The sequence below is a fragment of the Parus major genome, chromosome 3, assembly GCF_001522545.3.
Source record: "Parus major isolate Abel chromosome 3, Parus_major1.1, whole genome shotgun sequence".
Classification (NCBI taxonomy): Eukaryota; Metazoa; Chordata; class Aves; order Passeriformes; family Paridae; genus Parus; species Parus major.
Window position 1 is genome coordinate 94,499,549 of NC_031770.1, and position 16,915 is coordinate 94,516,463.

General features: G+C 36.2%; 1 protein-coding gene across 1 annotated transcript in view; it reads left to right on the plus strand.

Moving 5' to 3' along the window:
- The first annotated feature begins 307 nt into the window (after positions 1-307).
- TPO (thyroid peroxidase) overlaps positions 308-16,915 on the plus strand; it is a 38,839-nt gene continuing 22,231 nt past the window's right edge. The window contains 6 exon segments of the mRNA XM_015622954.2: positions 308-456; positions 1,238-1,331; positions 3,983-4,067; positions 6,951-7,120; positions 9,394-9,526; positions 14,233-14,362. Of these exon segments, the coding sequence (XP_015478440.1) occupies positions 1,238-1,331; positions 3,983-4,067; positions 6,951-7,120; positions 9,394-9,526; positions 14,233-14,362 (612 nt within the window). The 5' untranslated portion in view covers positions 308-456.

Genomic DNA, 16,915 nt, shown 5'->3' on the forward strand with positions numbered 1-16,915 from the left:
CACAAATTATAGAATGCATAAAATTGGACACAAAGTTGCCTTTTTGTCAAATAAATTTTTAAAAAGAAAACCTAATGAAAAATAGTTTATTTTACTGTATAACATGACAATTATATACATGTGTGTATATATATATTTATTATGAACTTATTTTCCTTCTTAATTTCAGGAAAATAATTCTGATGTAAGAACTGACTACACAGTTATCTTTTGGTTCCCAGCAGGAAAAAATAAACAAATCAAGTGTTAACGTCAGTTTCTGCTTTGTGGGAACATAAATGTGGCCAAAAAGATTTTGAAATAATTTGCACTGTTAAAGCTTGAGTGAGTACCAGTGCATGAAGCTGATAGCATAAACTGGGCCCCTGGAAAGTACTTGGCTTTCAGAATTCAGAACAGTTACTGCCATCGATAAAGTACAGACCTGTGGAAGATAATCTCCTCAGCAGACAAAAGGTCAGACAATAAAACTTTTGCTTGCCATTTTCCAGAAGAAATTCATCATATTAACTCTTTAAAAGAAAGGGGAATTTTCACATTGAATTTCTATGGGCAAGATAGATTCTCTGAATTTTCAGACTTGATTATGGTTTTTTAGTTTTGATAGGATATGAAGCTAGAACTATTTAAAATATTTCAATTTCCAGTCAACATAATGCATGTGAAAAATTATACGTCTTGGAGAGTTTATATATTTGCACTGCTGTAAGAACTGCCAGAATACCAATACTGAAATGGAGAATGCAGCTCACCTCAGCCAAGTGAGCATATTCACTGTGCTGCTTTGATACCACAGTTATCTCTGACTAGGAGCACAGATTGGGATCTGATTAATTGCTATTAGTTTGGCCATTTCATTATCTAATCTCTAGTCACAAATTTACAATCAAATCAATGTAGTGCACAGAGAAGTTCAAACGAATGGGGGTAAAATATTGATGATTTTCTAATATATAACCTAAGTGCTACTGATATTGTGAGAACATATTATGTTAAAAAATAAAATTATGTGTATCATTGTGCTAGAAGCTTCTCAAAATGTAAAAGAAAAGTAATAAATAAGGAAGGGAAAAAGAGAAAGTGAATGACTTTGAACATCAAAAACATAGTCAGAACATGGCTGGAAATCTAATTTTAAAGTAAAATTTGCCGTATACAGAAAATTATTTATAGTCTGGCTTATAATTAGAAGATGAAGGTATATATATTTTCAACCGTTATCTCTTCTTTCTTGTAGATGAAAGTTTTCATTATTTTGGGATTTTCAGCAGCTATAGCCTTCACAGCTGTTTTCTTTTCTTTCCTTCAAACAGGGAAAGACACCATCTTTGGTAAGTAACAGTAAAAATATGTGTTATTTTCCTATGTTGACTGTTAAACTGAAAATACTGACACTGAAGATGGTTTAGCAATGGCAGTATAGCTCAAACTCTTTTGTGTGCAAAATATACTACCTGGCTTCTCTGAGAATTATACCATGGAGGTTTTCTTTTAAATTGCAATTTCATAAACTCAGTAAGTAAAATTTTGTATGTGTAGTGTATCTCAATCACTTCCTTGACTTGGAGTGATTTTACTTTCTTAGTGGCATTCATATGTCAGATGACACGTTGCCAAGCACGATTGCTGGATTTCTTTCCCCATCTGATAATCATCCTGGGCTAGAGGCAGTTGCCATAGGATGTCCCACCTGGCACCCTCCTGCTGTCCCACAAGGGTGCTTCTCTCCTGTGGATCTGTTGGCTGCTGGCACCCTGTGGATTTTAGAGCATCTCAGATTGCTGTGCTCCTATGTTCAAAAAATATAATCTTGTCATTCTTACCATCATCTTCATCTGCTTAATTTAAATCAGTTAAATCTAATAAATTAGAAGTGTAGCAGATAGTAGACTGAATTTTAAAAGAAATCTGCAGAGCCTGATTTTACATTAAATTAGGGCAGAGATAGTAAAAAAACAGGATTTCAAATCACAATTTCTTATATTATATAGCTATACACATGATTCATAAAGGATGGTGATATGATTCTCTAGGCAAGTTTTCACCTAAAGTTAGTGTAGAACCATAAATAAAATAAAATTATATGCAAAAAAAAAAATTAAATTAAAAACAAATTCCCAAGCTATTACTTATGAGAAAGCTTTTTTGTACCATCACTTCAAAAAGGAGATCAGGTTTTCTTTCTGTACTGGATTCTTTACTTTGAGCTTACATATAAATTGTTTGGAAAGATGTGGTCTAAAACAACCACATTATATGTTAATTAATACAAAATGAATCCAAGAATAATAGAATGGTTTAGTTTGGAAGGGACCTTAAAGATCATCCAGGTCCACACCCTCTGCCATGTGTAGGGATCCCATTCACCAGACCAGTTTGCTCAAGGCCTCATCCAGTCTGGCCTTCAACACTTCCAGGAATGAGGCATCCACAACTCCTCTGGGAAACCAGTTCTAGAGCCTCACCACCCTCACAGTAAAGAATTTCATTGCCTCTCATCCTGTCATAGAAGAAGTCCCTCTCCCTCCTTTTTATATCCTTCCCTATGGCACAGGAAAAAAACCAATATACAAAAAAATACATGTGCTATAAATAAATAGAATAGGTGAAATGTGATTCTTTTTATAGTAAGTGTTTTTGGTCTGATGAGACAGTACAAGATAATATTTATTACTCAAGAACCACATTTTTGAAGACACTGCATTGGTACCAAATTCATACTTAGTAGAAACAGAAGAGAGACAATGGAATTTAAGTATAGCAACTGGATATTCTCTTTTACATCAGAGTCTCAATCAATATCACATTATGAGGAATACTTCAAGCATATTATACTTCTCAGAGCTAAGCCCCCTAAAAGTAATTTAAAAATATGCTGTATTAAATTCTAAAAGACTTACTTATTTTATGGCCTATAAAAATCAAACTTGCTTTTTAACATAAACTCAAAATGGTTTTTAGAAGTAGTGGAAATCCAATTGATAACACCAAATGAATCATCTGAATATTTTATTATGCATAGGTGATAAAGAGAAATAACTACTGCTATACTTAGATACTGAAAATTTCAGTAGAGTATAATTTAGCCTTGGAGAGATTACTCCTCATCACACATTTCTCTTGCTCGAGCTGAGTGCCCTATTCAAAAAATAGATGGTAGAAAAAGCACAGTATTGGCTACAGGTAAAACATGCTCCCCTAAAATTACACTGTATATAAATGATGAATGTAAATAAATGATTGTTACTATTTTTTATGATTTGTTTTCTAAGAAACAAATGGGCCATCACACAAAATTCAGTTAGATATAAACCAGTTGGACTTTAAACACGACTGGTTCTTTTGTTGTAAAACAACATGTACACAAAAGAAGGATAAGCTAAGCCTCATAATAGCATTATACAAAATAGCACAGCTGAAGTGTTATTATGTTCACATTCATCTTTCCATCAAACATATGTGAAGAAATGGGAATAGGGCTTTCATGCACTGGCCCAATCCCAGGTCCTAATTTTGCTTGAATATGGACTTCAATTCTTCATGTGGCTCAGACCAGCTCCCATTTCCTGTGAGGGAGGGTGAAGTTTGTCCTGTAAACCCAAGGACAGTTTTATTAAAAATACATATGAAGCCTAAGGAACACAACTGCATACAGAGCACACAACATGTTTCATCTGGACTTATTATTTTTGTCCTATATAACATGTCCATAACTGAATTTATACTTCAAGCAAGGAAATCTAAATCCCCAAGTCTTATAAATTATGGAAGAATGTATTTATCACCTCTACCTTACTTTTAGAAAGCTCAGAAGCCACAACATTAATTTCAGAAATAAAATATTGAGATGGTTTTAAAGGGCAAAAATTGTACCTTAATATTATAAACTTGTGTATTTTCTACTTGTAAGCATTTTAATAAATATGCTATTTATTAACATATTTATCTTTCTTTCTTTCTGTTTGTTTTTTCCCCTGCTGAGAACAAATTGAAGAAAACTGCATTACAAAGGCTATCCAGAAAAGTTCTAGTCTGGTGAATTATGCTGCACATTATGACATTAAAAGGTAAAAAACAGAAGTGAAGAAAGTATTCATGAAAAAAGCTTTCATAACAAAAACGTTTGATGTCAGCCTTTTGTTTCTTTGAGAACCCATATAATCACAAAATCACTGCTCACATTACCTTTGAGAGATCTGGTCTAGAGGATCCCATGGCAGGGGGGTTGGAACTAGGGGATAGCTAAAGTTCCTTCCAACCCAAACCATTCTGTGATTATGTCACTGAACATCTGATCCAACATGACCTTGTGCATTATCACCATATAAGTTGATCTCTTAAAATTTGAGACAAAATAAGGATCACAAAAATAAATATGGATGTTTTTATGAACTAAACAGCACAACAAATTCCATTAACATGTGGCTCAAAAATCATACTTTTATGGACCTATTTTTGAACGTTAATTATGTTTTTGCAAGTGCAGAGTGAGACAGGAACAACTCCTATGGCATCAGGACCGAAACCCTGTTGCCTTAAATTGGACTGCTAAAGTGAATTTCATGTTTTTCCTTCCATCTACAACAGATGCAAAAAAAAGATAAGGGAAAGCAAATAAAACATTTCTCTTGGACTGTGGAGAGGTAGGAATTTAGGGGAAAGCTCCTGTGTGCTGAGTTATTATATGAAAATGAGCTCTTTCAAGCATTTTCTAACAAGATTTCTGTTCAACAAAAAATGAATTTCTCTCCAAAATTTGGAACACATCAACTAAGTTTTACAGGGTACAATCCCCACAGTTTTGCCTAGACTTCCCTGAAGACTTATCCCTGTGATTTGAAAATGGGTCATGATTTGCAGAGCTCTTGTGTTAACTGTTTACATGGACAGAACTTGTCAAGAACTGTTGCCCCTCTATATGTAGAGAATGAGGTCAGTCTTAGTATTTAGTGTTAGTATTTTGGTGACAATTCTATTTAAAATATGAAAACATAGGTCTTAAGCTTTCAGTGGCTCAACTGTCCCTTGTAATAGATGAAGATGCTGATAGTTATCTATCTCATGGGATATTGTGGCAATTATTTGGCCAATATCTTAAATATGATACATGCTGAGAGAAGCTAAAGTTAAATGCTTAACAATGATTTTGCAATTAAGCAATTAAGAATTGAATTTTATTAGGAATAAAACTGAGACCACTTATCCCAGACACCAGACTATTAAGTTTCCTTTGAAATACTGTGTATGCGGATATATAGACTTTAAAGAGAATTGGTGCTCAGAAGTCCTATTGATGATTGAGGATGGTCTTGGGTGTTAAATTTTACATGAAAGCAAAGCCTGCTCACAGCAGGGAGACCTCTTTTGTAACTGTCCTGCACAAGGTCTTCCACTTAGTGCTGCAGGCTCTGCTCACCCCAATAGTTTCTTTCTCATCCTAAAGGCTTCCCACAAAATTAAGTCTTGTGTGTGTCCAACAGAATGGCAGTTTCTCTTTTAGAATTTTCCTGGCAGAACAAGGTCACAAGATAGACTTCCTCTTTGCTTTCCCAGTTGTCATGGGGTGACTACTTTTAAGATGGCTTTGAGAGCTAAGGAAGTTAAAGCTGCTGGTGGCTGATGGGAGTCTTTCCTCCTGACCAACTATCGGTCATTTCTAAGAATTGACAGCAGCTTTAACCATTGAAAAGTGCAATCAACTTGTGAACACCCCCTTAAGATCTAAAGTCAGAGTTCTCTTGTCCTCTTTGGGGTTTCCGGCTACTTACAAGGTAACAAGGCCCTGTTGTGGCCTCCTCCCCCTCTCCAGGCCGGACAAGGCCGCAGAGGACGGGGTGGGGGAGAAGCAGAGCCAGCCGGCCTGGTTTAGTTTTCAGTCTCTGCTGCTGGACTGAAACCTGACACCATGAACTCTTGCAGCTTTTCTAAGACTTTAATTCTTTTACTACCTGGATAAAACGTACAGATTACTCCTTTTTCCCAGAGAGACAGAGAGAAAGACAATCAACATGAAGAAGACATCATAAAACCACCAAAAACAGTGAGGAAAAGAGTTAAGTTTTAGATGGGGAAGAGAGAATAAGAAGATGCTTTATAAGCTGAAATATCTTTCTGTTAAAGCTATGGAGATGGACAATAGTGGTTTGAAAAGACTCCTTTAATTCATGACAGAGTATATTGGGAGGAATAGAGTGTTCAAAGTGTGGATTTTAAGTAAAAAGAGAGAGTAATTGTGATACAGTGAGGTGCTGGAACAGAGTGAAGCGAAGATTTGAGGCCTTGAGAGGCAATGAGAAAAATTCTGTTTCCAGGACAGCTCACAGAGACAGATGAAGAAGACTTTTGCCTTTGAATAACTCATCCTTAAAATGACATCCCTAGACTCATGACCCACAACACACCTCAGAGTGATGTGAAACGGGAGGAGAAAATCTGATGACAGATTTCTGGGCAGCTGGCATCAGAAAAATAGAAAACTATAACAGAAATGGTTTTCTCATGAGAAACTCCATAGATTAGCAGCAGAAGTCTTCTGTTTCTCTACAAAGGCTGATGAAAAGACTCTAGCAAGAATTGAGACTGTTTTAACCACCGAAGTTTTTTTGTCTCTGTGTTGTCATGTGTACAAGAAAATAGTTAAGTAGTGAGAGATAAAAGAGTTTTCTGGAATTTTATTCTGGTGTTTTTATTCTTGTAGTTTTGTTAATAAACTTTCTTTATTCCTTTTAAGTTTTAAGCCTGTTTTGCTCTTGTTCTAATCCATATCTCACAGCAAGAAAGAAGTAATTTTTTTAGTTACTGCTTTAAAACCACAAGACCAGTGTACTCTTCAATCAAAATATACCTTAATACCTTAAACTTATATCCAGCACAGACAGCTTTATTGTTACCAAAAAAAAAATCTAAAAATGTATACATTGCAAAACTTTCTGTATTTATTTCAATTATAGAAAGATCCAAGGAAGTGGAATAGCAACCCCTACCTTGCTGCTGGCTTTCTCAAAATTTCCTGAACAAGAGAGTCAAGATATTTCCCAAGCAGCTGAACGAATGGAAATGTCAATTCAGGTGCTGAAACAAAAGGTTTGCCAGAAGCACAAACGTTCATTGCATCCAGCTGGTAAATACAGTATATTGACATTGGCAAATCACCCTATTGATTTGTTGAATGCTGTCTTTTAGATTAAAGTTCAGTTAAGTTCACTTTTATTTTATTTTGCACTTTCTTTTATTCTTGAAAGCACCTCAGGTTTACATTTTTCTTTGCTGGAGTGTGGGCGGTGTTCTTATAGTTGAGGAGAGCAGTATTACACTAATGGCATCCTGTGAACTCATGACTGTGTATTTGTATTGCCTACAAATCAGCCTGCATATCCCCAGTGTTGCAAGGCTCCTGTTTACAGTGAAATATCTATCTTCCCCAGCAGTTTGGGTTTAGTGCTTGATCTTCTATCACACTATGGCACTGGCATTTTCAAACAACTTCCTCTCAACATATGCATATCCCTCTTTTAAAAAAAATATGATCTTATTTCCAAAACTAATTTTATAATACATTGCTGTTACACATTTATTTCCATTTTAACTGGGTTTTTTTTTTATGTTAGATGGGGAAAGAAAGAGAGATAGTCCAGAAAGTTCAATGCTGTCTAAGTAAAATACTTGCTGTTAATTAGAGATGAATTTCAAGATGTTTGTCTGGTGTCTGGAAGGCCCAAAATATCAGAAACATTGACTTTTTCTCCCCATATATTAATTCTGTCACTTACATGAAGTGTTCTATCTTGGTGCTATAACAATTTTTTCCAAGATATAGAAGCATTAGAGTGCTGTAGACAAACATAAAGCTCTACAATTATTATTTTATTTACTTTCAAAAATATATGGCTTACTAAACTAATGGGATATTTGTAGAACTAATAATATATCTCTATCTACATGTCTGTGCTTATATTTATATACACACACATACACAGATACAATTATTTTTTTCTGTGAGATTTCAAAAGAAATTTAATTTCTAAACTGAAGAAATGCACAAAGCTCTTATTAATTTTCAGAGCTGAAACAATGCTAACAGAATGTGAATAGACACTATACAGTCTGTGTACCACAATAGAATAGTTTTACATGAATTAAAGAACTAAATTGACTTTAAAGAAAAATGTGAGCCTACCTAGGCAGCCCAGATAACAGCAAAGCTGGGCTCTGAGTAAAACTTTGAACCTGACCTAATACAGAAATACAGCTCTATTCACAAATTTGGCACAAGTTACTAGTACATAATGACAAGATTATGTAGCCAGTCTAACAATCTATTCCCTCTCTGTTCTCACTACTACCTTTTACAGGTTCTAACTGCTCAACAGAACATTCCTTGAGCTGATTTGGCTCTTGAACTTCTGTTGTTTGTTTTTGTGGCTTAATATTTCAGTTTGAACAATGGACTAAAACACCTTAGCTCAGAGTTGAATGGGCAGAACAAAGAGATACTGGGACTGGGTGACATGCATTAGCCAGTGGGGAGATAAGGGCAAGATTTATGTGTTACCTCTACCCTCATCTTTCATCATGTGATGGTTGTAGTCACTTTGAATGTCAAGGGTTCTCTGAGTTCAGGAATTTTCATGATTCATAGAAGTATAGGAAGGCTTGGGTTGGAAAGAACCTTAGAGACTCCCTAGTTCCAGCCCCCTGCCATGGGTAGGCTCACCTTCCTCTAGACCAGGTTGCTCCGGTTTCATGCATTCGTCCACCTCCAACTGGCCATACATATTTCAGTACCTGCAGAGGTGAGAATAGGTGTCATCGCTCTGCAGCTTACAAAATGGTGTGGCTTTGTCCCTCATCATCAGCTGCTCACTGGGAGGCCTATCTTGGATTGTATCAGAAATGTATTTATAACATGCTGTCTTCTGGTATAAAGGGACTTGATTTTACCTAGCTTCCAAATTCCAGCTAATAATTCTGATTCTCTTCCACTCAACACTGAATTCTATAGTCAGCTCCAGGGTCTTTAAATTTCTGCATCTTTCCAGTCCCACGTTTTTCCTCCTTGGTATATACTTTTGTTCTTGAATGGCATTTTTTGCACCTTTGTTGCTAACACAGGGGCCAGGCAAGCAATGTACTACAACACAGGGAAAGTAGGAAGCAGCAAGCAGATCAGACTCAGTTCTCAGCTATTGCTGGACCTCTTCTCATTCTCTATGCATCAGCTAATAAAACCAGCTCTTCCTCTAAGTCCCTGCACAGCCTCTTGCAGCACTTCTCACTAAGTGCTCTTTCCAAGGAAGAGGGAGAATTCTGTAGATGCTGCTGACAATAATGGCCTTTCTACTCTAGCAGCTAAATCCAATAGAGCAAATTGCTTGTCTGGATTCTTCCTTTCAGATCGTTTATCAGCTGATCTGCTCACTATGATTGCTAATATTTCTGGATGTCTGCCTTATATGTTGCCACCAAAATGTCCAAATAATTGCTTAGCTAATAAATATCGACTCATCACTGGTGCCTGCAATAACAGGTATGTATGATAAAAACTGTCCTGAAAAATCTGTCTTTCTCATTCTTTAAACCCTAAAAGCTGTATTTGCTTTTACTGAAGAAATTGGTGAGGGAGGACTGATGTTAATCAGTTAACTTTGGCATCAATGTGTCTGTAAATGAAGTACCTGTAAAAGTTCCTGGAGGAAGAACTCATAATTTAAACTTTGGTGCACTTTTTGTATTAAACAGGCTTTCCCTCTGAAAGCTTCCAGGATTATGTGAAGAACTTTATATTTAGGGAGAACTGATTTAGCAGATGCCTTCTTCTCTATAAAAAGGAAACTTAATTCTAACCCAGCATTTATTTTTGGTTGAATTGGATAAAATTATATAAAGCAGGAAAACAATACTACTTCCCAAGGTGAAATATTTTTGTATTTTCCCACAACTCTGACAGTTAGCAAGCATGAATCTAAAAATTCTAGGTGTTATTTTTAGGTTTACGTATCTGTTTGTATCTGTTTACTGTCTATTTTTTATAACTAGTACCTACCTGTTGCTTAATCTATTTGACAATTGCTTCCTACAAAACTCAACTTAATAGATGTGCCTGTCTTTTCAGAACCCTCCAATGCAATGAGTGTAAAACTGAGAATGAGAGCCCTTTTAAATACAAGGGTAAACAATATTTGTACTGAGCAGCCTCTGGATACATACACCTAAGGCCAGAAACTGAAAGGTGGACTGTATGTTTACAACTAAAGTGCAACAGGGATGAAAATGGAAGGCCATTATCATTGTGCAGGTTCAGGTGCTCTGCAATGTGGTGAATAAAGAGAAGTACAGTTCTGCAGTTTTATTATTCAGTGAGTCTGGTTTTATGACATGAATCTGTTTTGCTACATCACAAGTCATTTGCAAGAAACATGCCTGATAGGTTCTTTGCTGAAAGGACACAACCTGATATGAATCAGTGTTATAAATCTAACTATGTGGAAATCCATAATTTCCCCCCAGGCATGTTCAGAGTTGCTTGGAATCTGAAGTAGCAGCTAGTAGAATATTTGCACTGACAACTCCATCAGGGCTTGAATACAATGGCCAAGATTCATGCAGCTGAACAGAGACACATGGCTGAAGCTCTTAATTTACAGGAGTGGCTGTGTAGTCTTTCTCCCTAGAGATGGAGAGAAGCACTCTGCTATAGGTAATGTAAAAGACCTTTTTCTCTTCAGGGACTGATAATGCTAGGCTGTGTACAGGCATTTCCATCTTGTATCTAAAGCTGGGTAGGGTAAATATGATTCATTGAGTCTGCTCTGTAGTGACTCTCTTCTACTTTGTATATTTTTATGCTTGTACTGCATTGGAATTTAAACCCATCACTCATATTAGGTGGCATTTTATACTCTTGCTCTAAATGTGTGTAAAAGGTGTAAGGTGACAAAAAATGCTGCAAAACCAAAGGCTTTGAGACCAGTGATTCAGATCTTTACTGAGTCTAAAACTCTTTGAGCCCCTCGAAATACCTCTTGTTCTACTGAAATACAGAAACTTGAAAAGCCCACAACAATGTCATGTAAATAACAGATTTTGTGATGTAAGCCAAGTTCAAAGACCTCAGAAATTAAATGAAATACCAGGCTGTGGTTTTCCTTGCTTTACAGCTTCCACTTCCAGGGAGAAAATATATCAAGATCTATGTGGCATTTGTACTTTTGCTCAGTCTCTGGATATGTAGCTGTACTGTAGATCAGTAAATGCTGCATTTCATGAGTGAAATTTAGGAAAAAAAAAAAATATAGCAGAATTAATTGTGTGTCCACAAGAACAATCTTTCTTAATCTATTTAGAAGTGAGCAAGGAAAAGCTTTACAGATGTTCTGCTAAGTCAGTCTGTACATTTGGGACAAATCAGATCAATTACAAAGGGTTTTTTCTACAGCACTGAGATTGCTTTTAGTGTGCATTTCCTAGAACAAAGGTGTAGTAGAATAGCATAAACATGACCTTCTATGGAGAATATCAACATGATATCAGACATTCCCAGCAGAGTTATTATCCACTTTTACTTGTAAGAGATATTTACAGATTTTAGTTTCCTTTCTATCTAAACAAGTAAAATAAAATTGCATTATTTTAAAATGAAGAATAAGGAACAAAAAGAAAATCCAGGTTTTTTTTGTTGTTGTTTTTTATTCCCAACTGGCTAGCATTGATCTATGTGGTTTTTTTGTGTCTAGTACAATGAGGGGAACTCAAGAGTGAAGGAATTACAGGTACTAAAGGAAAGGACTCTCACAGTGCAATTACCTTCACCTAATATTTGATTTCAGAGATCTCTTGTCTTCTGCAAGACTGCATCTTTGGCTATTCCTGGTAGTGAGAAATAAGATGGAGTGACAGGATGGTACCCAGGAGCTTTCTGTCTTTATGGCTTGGTGGACAGGTTGTTAGATGACTAGCTTACTTTTTGTACACTTAATATTTGGGGCACCTGGGAGGAATTTTATCTGCAGCATTTCTGTTTCATTGTTGTGTCATTAACCATTTTCTCAGGTAAGGACCTGATGCCCAGTCTGGAGGTCCAGTACCAGCAGAGTTAGGAGTATGGCTCATCTAGTGGAAAGAAGGAACAATCCTGACTGAATCCACTGGCTTCCATAATAAGAAATTGAGATGTTTCCTCTAGGTTAGCTATTTCACCCCAATGCAAAATTAAATGTTCAATCAGTAGCAGGCTTATTTTCCAGAACTGTCCCATGTTTCCAGAAGTCACACTCATGATAACTCAGCACAACTTAAAACATCATGAACTATAATAATTAAGTTGCCATATGGCATTCATTTCATCTACTTGAAACTAGGCAGACATTAAAATAAGTTTCAGAAGATAAAAATCTGGATACTGAATGGAAGCTTAAAACTCCAGGTTGCTTCTCTGGCAGCCAAAAAAAAAATCCTAATGGTGGAATTCCAGTATTTCACAAGTAAATGCAAACTCCTTCCATAAACAGAATATATAGTATCAAATTTGAGTACTTTATAAAGCTGTATGGTAGAAAAATCTCTTTATTTCAACAGCCTTTTTAACTCAAGCAAGATTCCAAGATATTAACATGTTTAATGCAATAATAAAAAGGCATGTGAGAGGGGTTTTACTAAAGTAGCATTCCAGTGATCTGCTAAAATACAAAAGCAATCAGGAGAAAAATCACTGGTTAAGCAGCTACATTAACATTTCATTATTTTTAATTGACTGGAATAGCACTACACTATGTGCAGTATTTTATGCAATTTCAATAAAGGCAAATCAACTGTAACTAATTTGAATGCTTTATTAAAGCATACTTCAACCTTCAAGTGTGAATTATTGTGGATAATTAAGCATATTACTGCACCATATAGCTTGGCAAATTGAGTCTCTTCAGTGTGCTGGAGATCAACGAAGTATTAATATAATAATTGTTTAGAATCCTGATAGACATGTAAATGTATGTTTTAACACCATGTATTTCCATCAATATTCCAGAAATATTTCTGGTTTCTTGAGGCTTATTTTACAATTTTAGTCAGCTGAGTACATTGCAAAAAATATTTTTTCTTTTTAGTGCTGATATATGTTTAACAATTATGAAGTATCAGTGAACATGTTGAAAAACAACCAAACAACAACAAAAAAATCCTAAAATTTCCAATATTCATGATAGAGGGAAGATTAATTGGGTCAAACCCAAGACTCACTCACTCTACTAATAAATAGAAATCACCAAGGATTATTTGCTGACCCTCAAAATAAATATGATCTGATTCTTGCCACCCTCTTACTTTTACACATTTTGTCTAGACTTTTTACATCCCTTCCACTTCCAGGTAGGCTGGCTATGGGATGATAAAATGGTATGCAATGATGCCAAGGTGTGCTCAGGTGGGTGACATTCAGGGAAAAGCAAGTGAGGAAAAAAATTCACTGCAGTTATTGCTGACAACTTAGCATCATATTTCAGTGCCTGGCCTTGTGCACAGGCCCTCCCAAAGATGGACCCAAGAAATTGGAATAGCTTCAACCAGAGGGAGCATTGCCACTGGATTCAGCTCCCATCTCCTCAGCCCTGGCTCCTTTGGTCTTGCTAAATGATTTCTTCTCTATGTGCCCAGGGTTCCAACATATGACTAGTGCCCATTTTTCATTTCAGCTTTCTTCACCTGTACTCTAGTGTTTCTTCACATTTTCCTCCTTTTTGATTTCCTTGCTGTTGCTCTAAACAAACATCTTTCTAAAGATGCTAGCAAAGGCACTTGAGAGTATATCTGACTTTATGGGGAATGAGGACACTATTAGGAACTCACCTTCACAGCAAGTATTTAGAAAATGTTAAAAGGTAACCAACTTAGGTTATAAACATGAGTAAAATAGTAATAATTCATTAACAATTTAAATGCTCATTATTTTCCTTTTGAGTAAAATTGATATTGACATTCATGAAGACAAGTATTTTATGCCCTTTCAAAGATTGCTACATGAACCTCTTATTGTAATGTCATATTGCTCTATGGCTGATGATTATTTCATATTATTTCATATTATTTTATTATTATATTTTTATGGTGAGGTCTTATATTCAGAACATAAATATAAGTAATATATATATATATTTATATTAGATTCAGAATATATTTAGAGGTTCTGCTGCTGCTGTTGCTTTTGGGGGATTTTTTTTTTGTTTGTTTTTCTTTTCATAGGGAACATCCTAGATGGGGAGCATCCAACACAGCTTTGGCTAGGTGGCTTCCAGCAGCCTATGAAGATGGCCTCAGCCAGCCTCGAGGATGGGATCCCAGTGTCCAATACAATGGATTCCAGCTACCCTCGGTTAGGAAGTTTACCTCAAGATCACTTGAAACACTTACACTTGGCTATTATCATACCTGCCACCACAGACCTCCATTTTCATCAGTAAATGAAATATCTGTGTGAAATACTTCAAAAGTGTCTGTGGAACTCAATTAAGAAGCCGGTGTCTTTGCTAAGCATAAGTTCAGCCACATGGGTGAGAGTGCCCTTGGCTGGGATAAGCCCATGGAGCAGTTCTGGGGACACTGACTGTCCTGGGGAGCAGCCCAGCACTCCAAAGAGTGCTGTAGGGGAGAGCAGGCAGGGCAGGAGCCAGCCAAATGCCGGCCTGGCAGGCACCAGGCAGCCAGCACACACAGGGTGATGATTGCTCAGGTAGACAAAGGGTGCACAGCAGACCTAATTTTTACCTTCCCATGATGAAATTGTAGAGAAGGGGGAGGTCTACAAGGATGCATGCTGCTATGGTAAAAGGCAATGTTCACAAGTTGCTCCAGAGAAAATTTTGTCTTCAAACAAGAAATTAATTTTTTTTTGAGAGCACAATTAAATGTTGGAATAGGTTTTTGTTGGAATATGGATTCCAGCCCAGAGAGCTTCTGGCATATCCCTCATGGGAAATACCCAAGATCTGTCTTTATGGAGCTCTCAATAACCTAATCCCTGCTTTCAATTTAAAGTTGCACATTGTAGCTGCCAGAATTTCCTTCCAGCCTAGATGTTCCAGCATTTTTATGATTTTTTGTTTTAATAATGGCACCTTTATTCAGGGAAGAAGGAGGAGGGAAAGAAAGGTGGGTGTTAACTAAACAGATACAAAGCACATTGACATTCTAGCATGTGTGCAGGTGTGTGCATGTATGCCATTCTTCATAGGCTACCAACCTTTAACTGAACAAGTATTTTTGTCAAATCATAACTTCATTTTTTAGTTAGTCCAACATACTGAACTTAGAAAGTATTGCAATATTTATGGATTTTAGCAGCTCATATACTCAAAAAAATAGCAGACCTGCCGTAGTGGGAAGTATGGAAAAAGAACATTTGCACAGAGGACTGGGTGAAAAATTCCCCAGTGCAGGTTAAAATGATTTGGGCTGGATTTACAATTTGTGATTTGTCATCATTGCTTTGAAACCTGACTTTTAATGGACTCAAAGTCTTGTCATTTTAACCATTGTATGTTTAATAAGGATAAGCAAGAGAATTTAGTGTTAATGTCACCTGCAACTCATGTTATTAATTAAATAACATTGTCTCTAAGTTGCACAATTTAGCACTCAGAGATGAAAACCTGACATTTACACAGGCAAATTTCCAGTAGATAGTACAAACTGCCTTTTCTAGATTCATTAGGGTACATGCTTGTCAAGTAAAAGACACTGAAAAAAGATTGTATAACTGTACTGAATCTGATCATCAACGTCTGACCATGAGCAAGGGTCTCTGCTTTGTTTTGGAGTAAGATAGGGTAAAACTAATGTCATAAATGTTTTTTTGTCATTTACGTAATTGTTCTTTTTTTGTACTTTTAGCTATCTAACTTTATCCTTTCAAAAGTAACATGAAAATACTGTGAAAGTGATAGATAAATGTGAGGATTACTATAAAGGAAAACAATGATAAAAAAATTTATTAACTTAAAAAAAAAAATTTGTGCTTTGTGGCCACCAAAGCTATTAAAATACTGATCTAATGATTTGAATTCCTGATGAGCTGTAGGTAGCTTGCTGTTGAATATTTCAGTATAACTCCTGATGTTCCTAACAAGCCCCATGTTGCCTCTTGTCCTTACCAATTCTATTTAACTGAACCTGCCTTATACATTCATTATACAGCTCTCATATTTATTATAGGCTCTGTGAGTCTATTTTATGTGCTGCCCTTTCAGTTGCTTGAGTTCCAAGGCAGCTGTTACTTACCAGGGAATATTTTGCAGCATGAGGGAATAATCTGTGAATAATGATAACCTTAACATCTCGTCAAACTGAGTGCTGATTTTGCCCCAATGGTTTTGCTTAGTTATTAATATAGGCTGGACATGTAGCATAGATATCTCCATGTGCTCCTCCTCAGAGCATCTGTATCTCTATGCATCTTGCACAGAACTGTGTCAGAAATATTTTTGGCTCCTCCCTGCCTGGGAAAAGGAAGCTGAACTTTCAGCTACCATGTGTTTGCATCTACCACATGTCCTGAGCTGCATAAGCTACTTCATTTACATACAGAGCAGCTCAAACCTTCTGTGTGTCAACAGTGATTTGAGTTTTCCCAGCAAATCCTTTTGTTTGAGGAGAAAACAGAATACATAGAAAGAAAACTTTTAGACAGTCTAAAATGAATGTGTGATTTTCAAAATTGTCTGGAAAGAAACAGATCAAAGATACGCTGCTCACTGGAAAACATATAGAAGATTACATATCTTATGTCATTCATATATTTCATAACATATTTCAGCTGAAACATCTTTGAAACTGCTTGTAGCACCTTGGTCTCAGCTCCTGAACAGAAATAAGAGCCTGATAGAGGTTGAATTTCATATTGTTGTTGGACTTTTTATTTTGTTTTGGT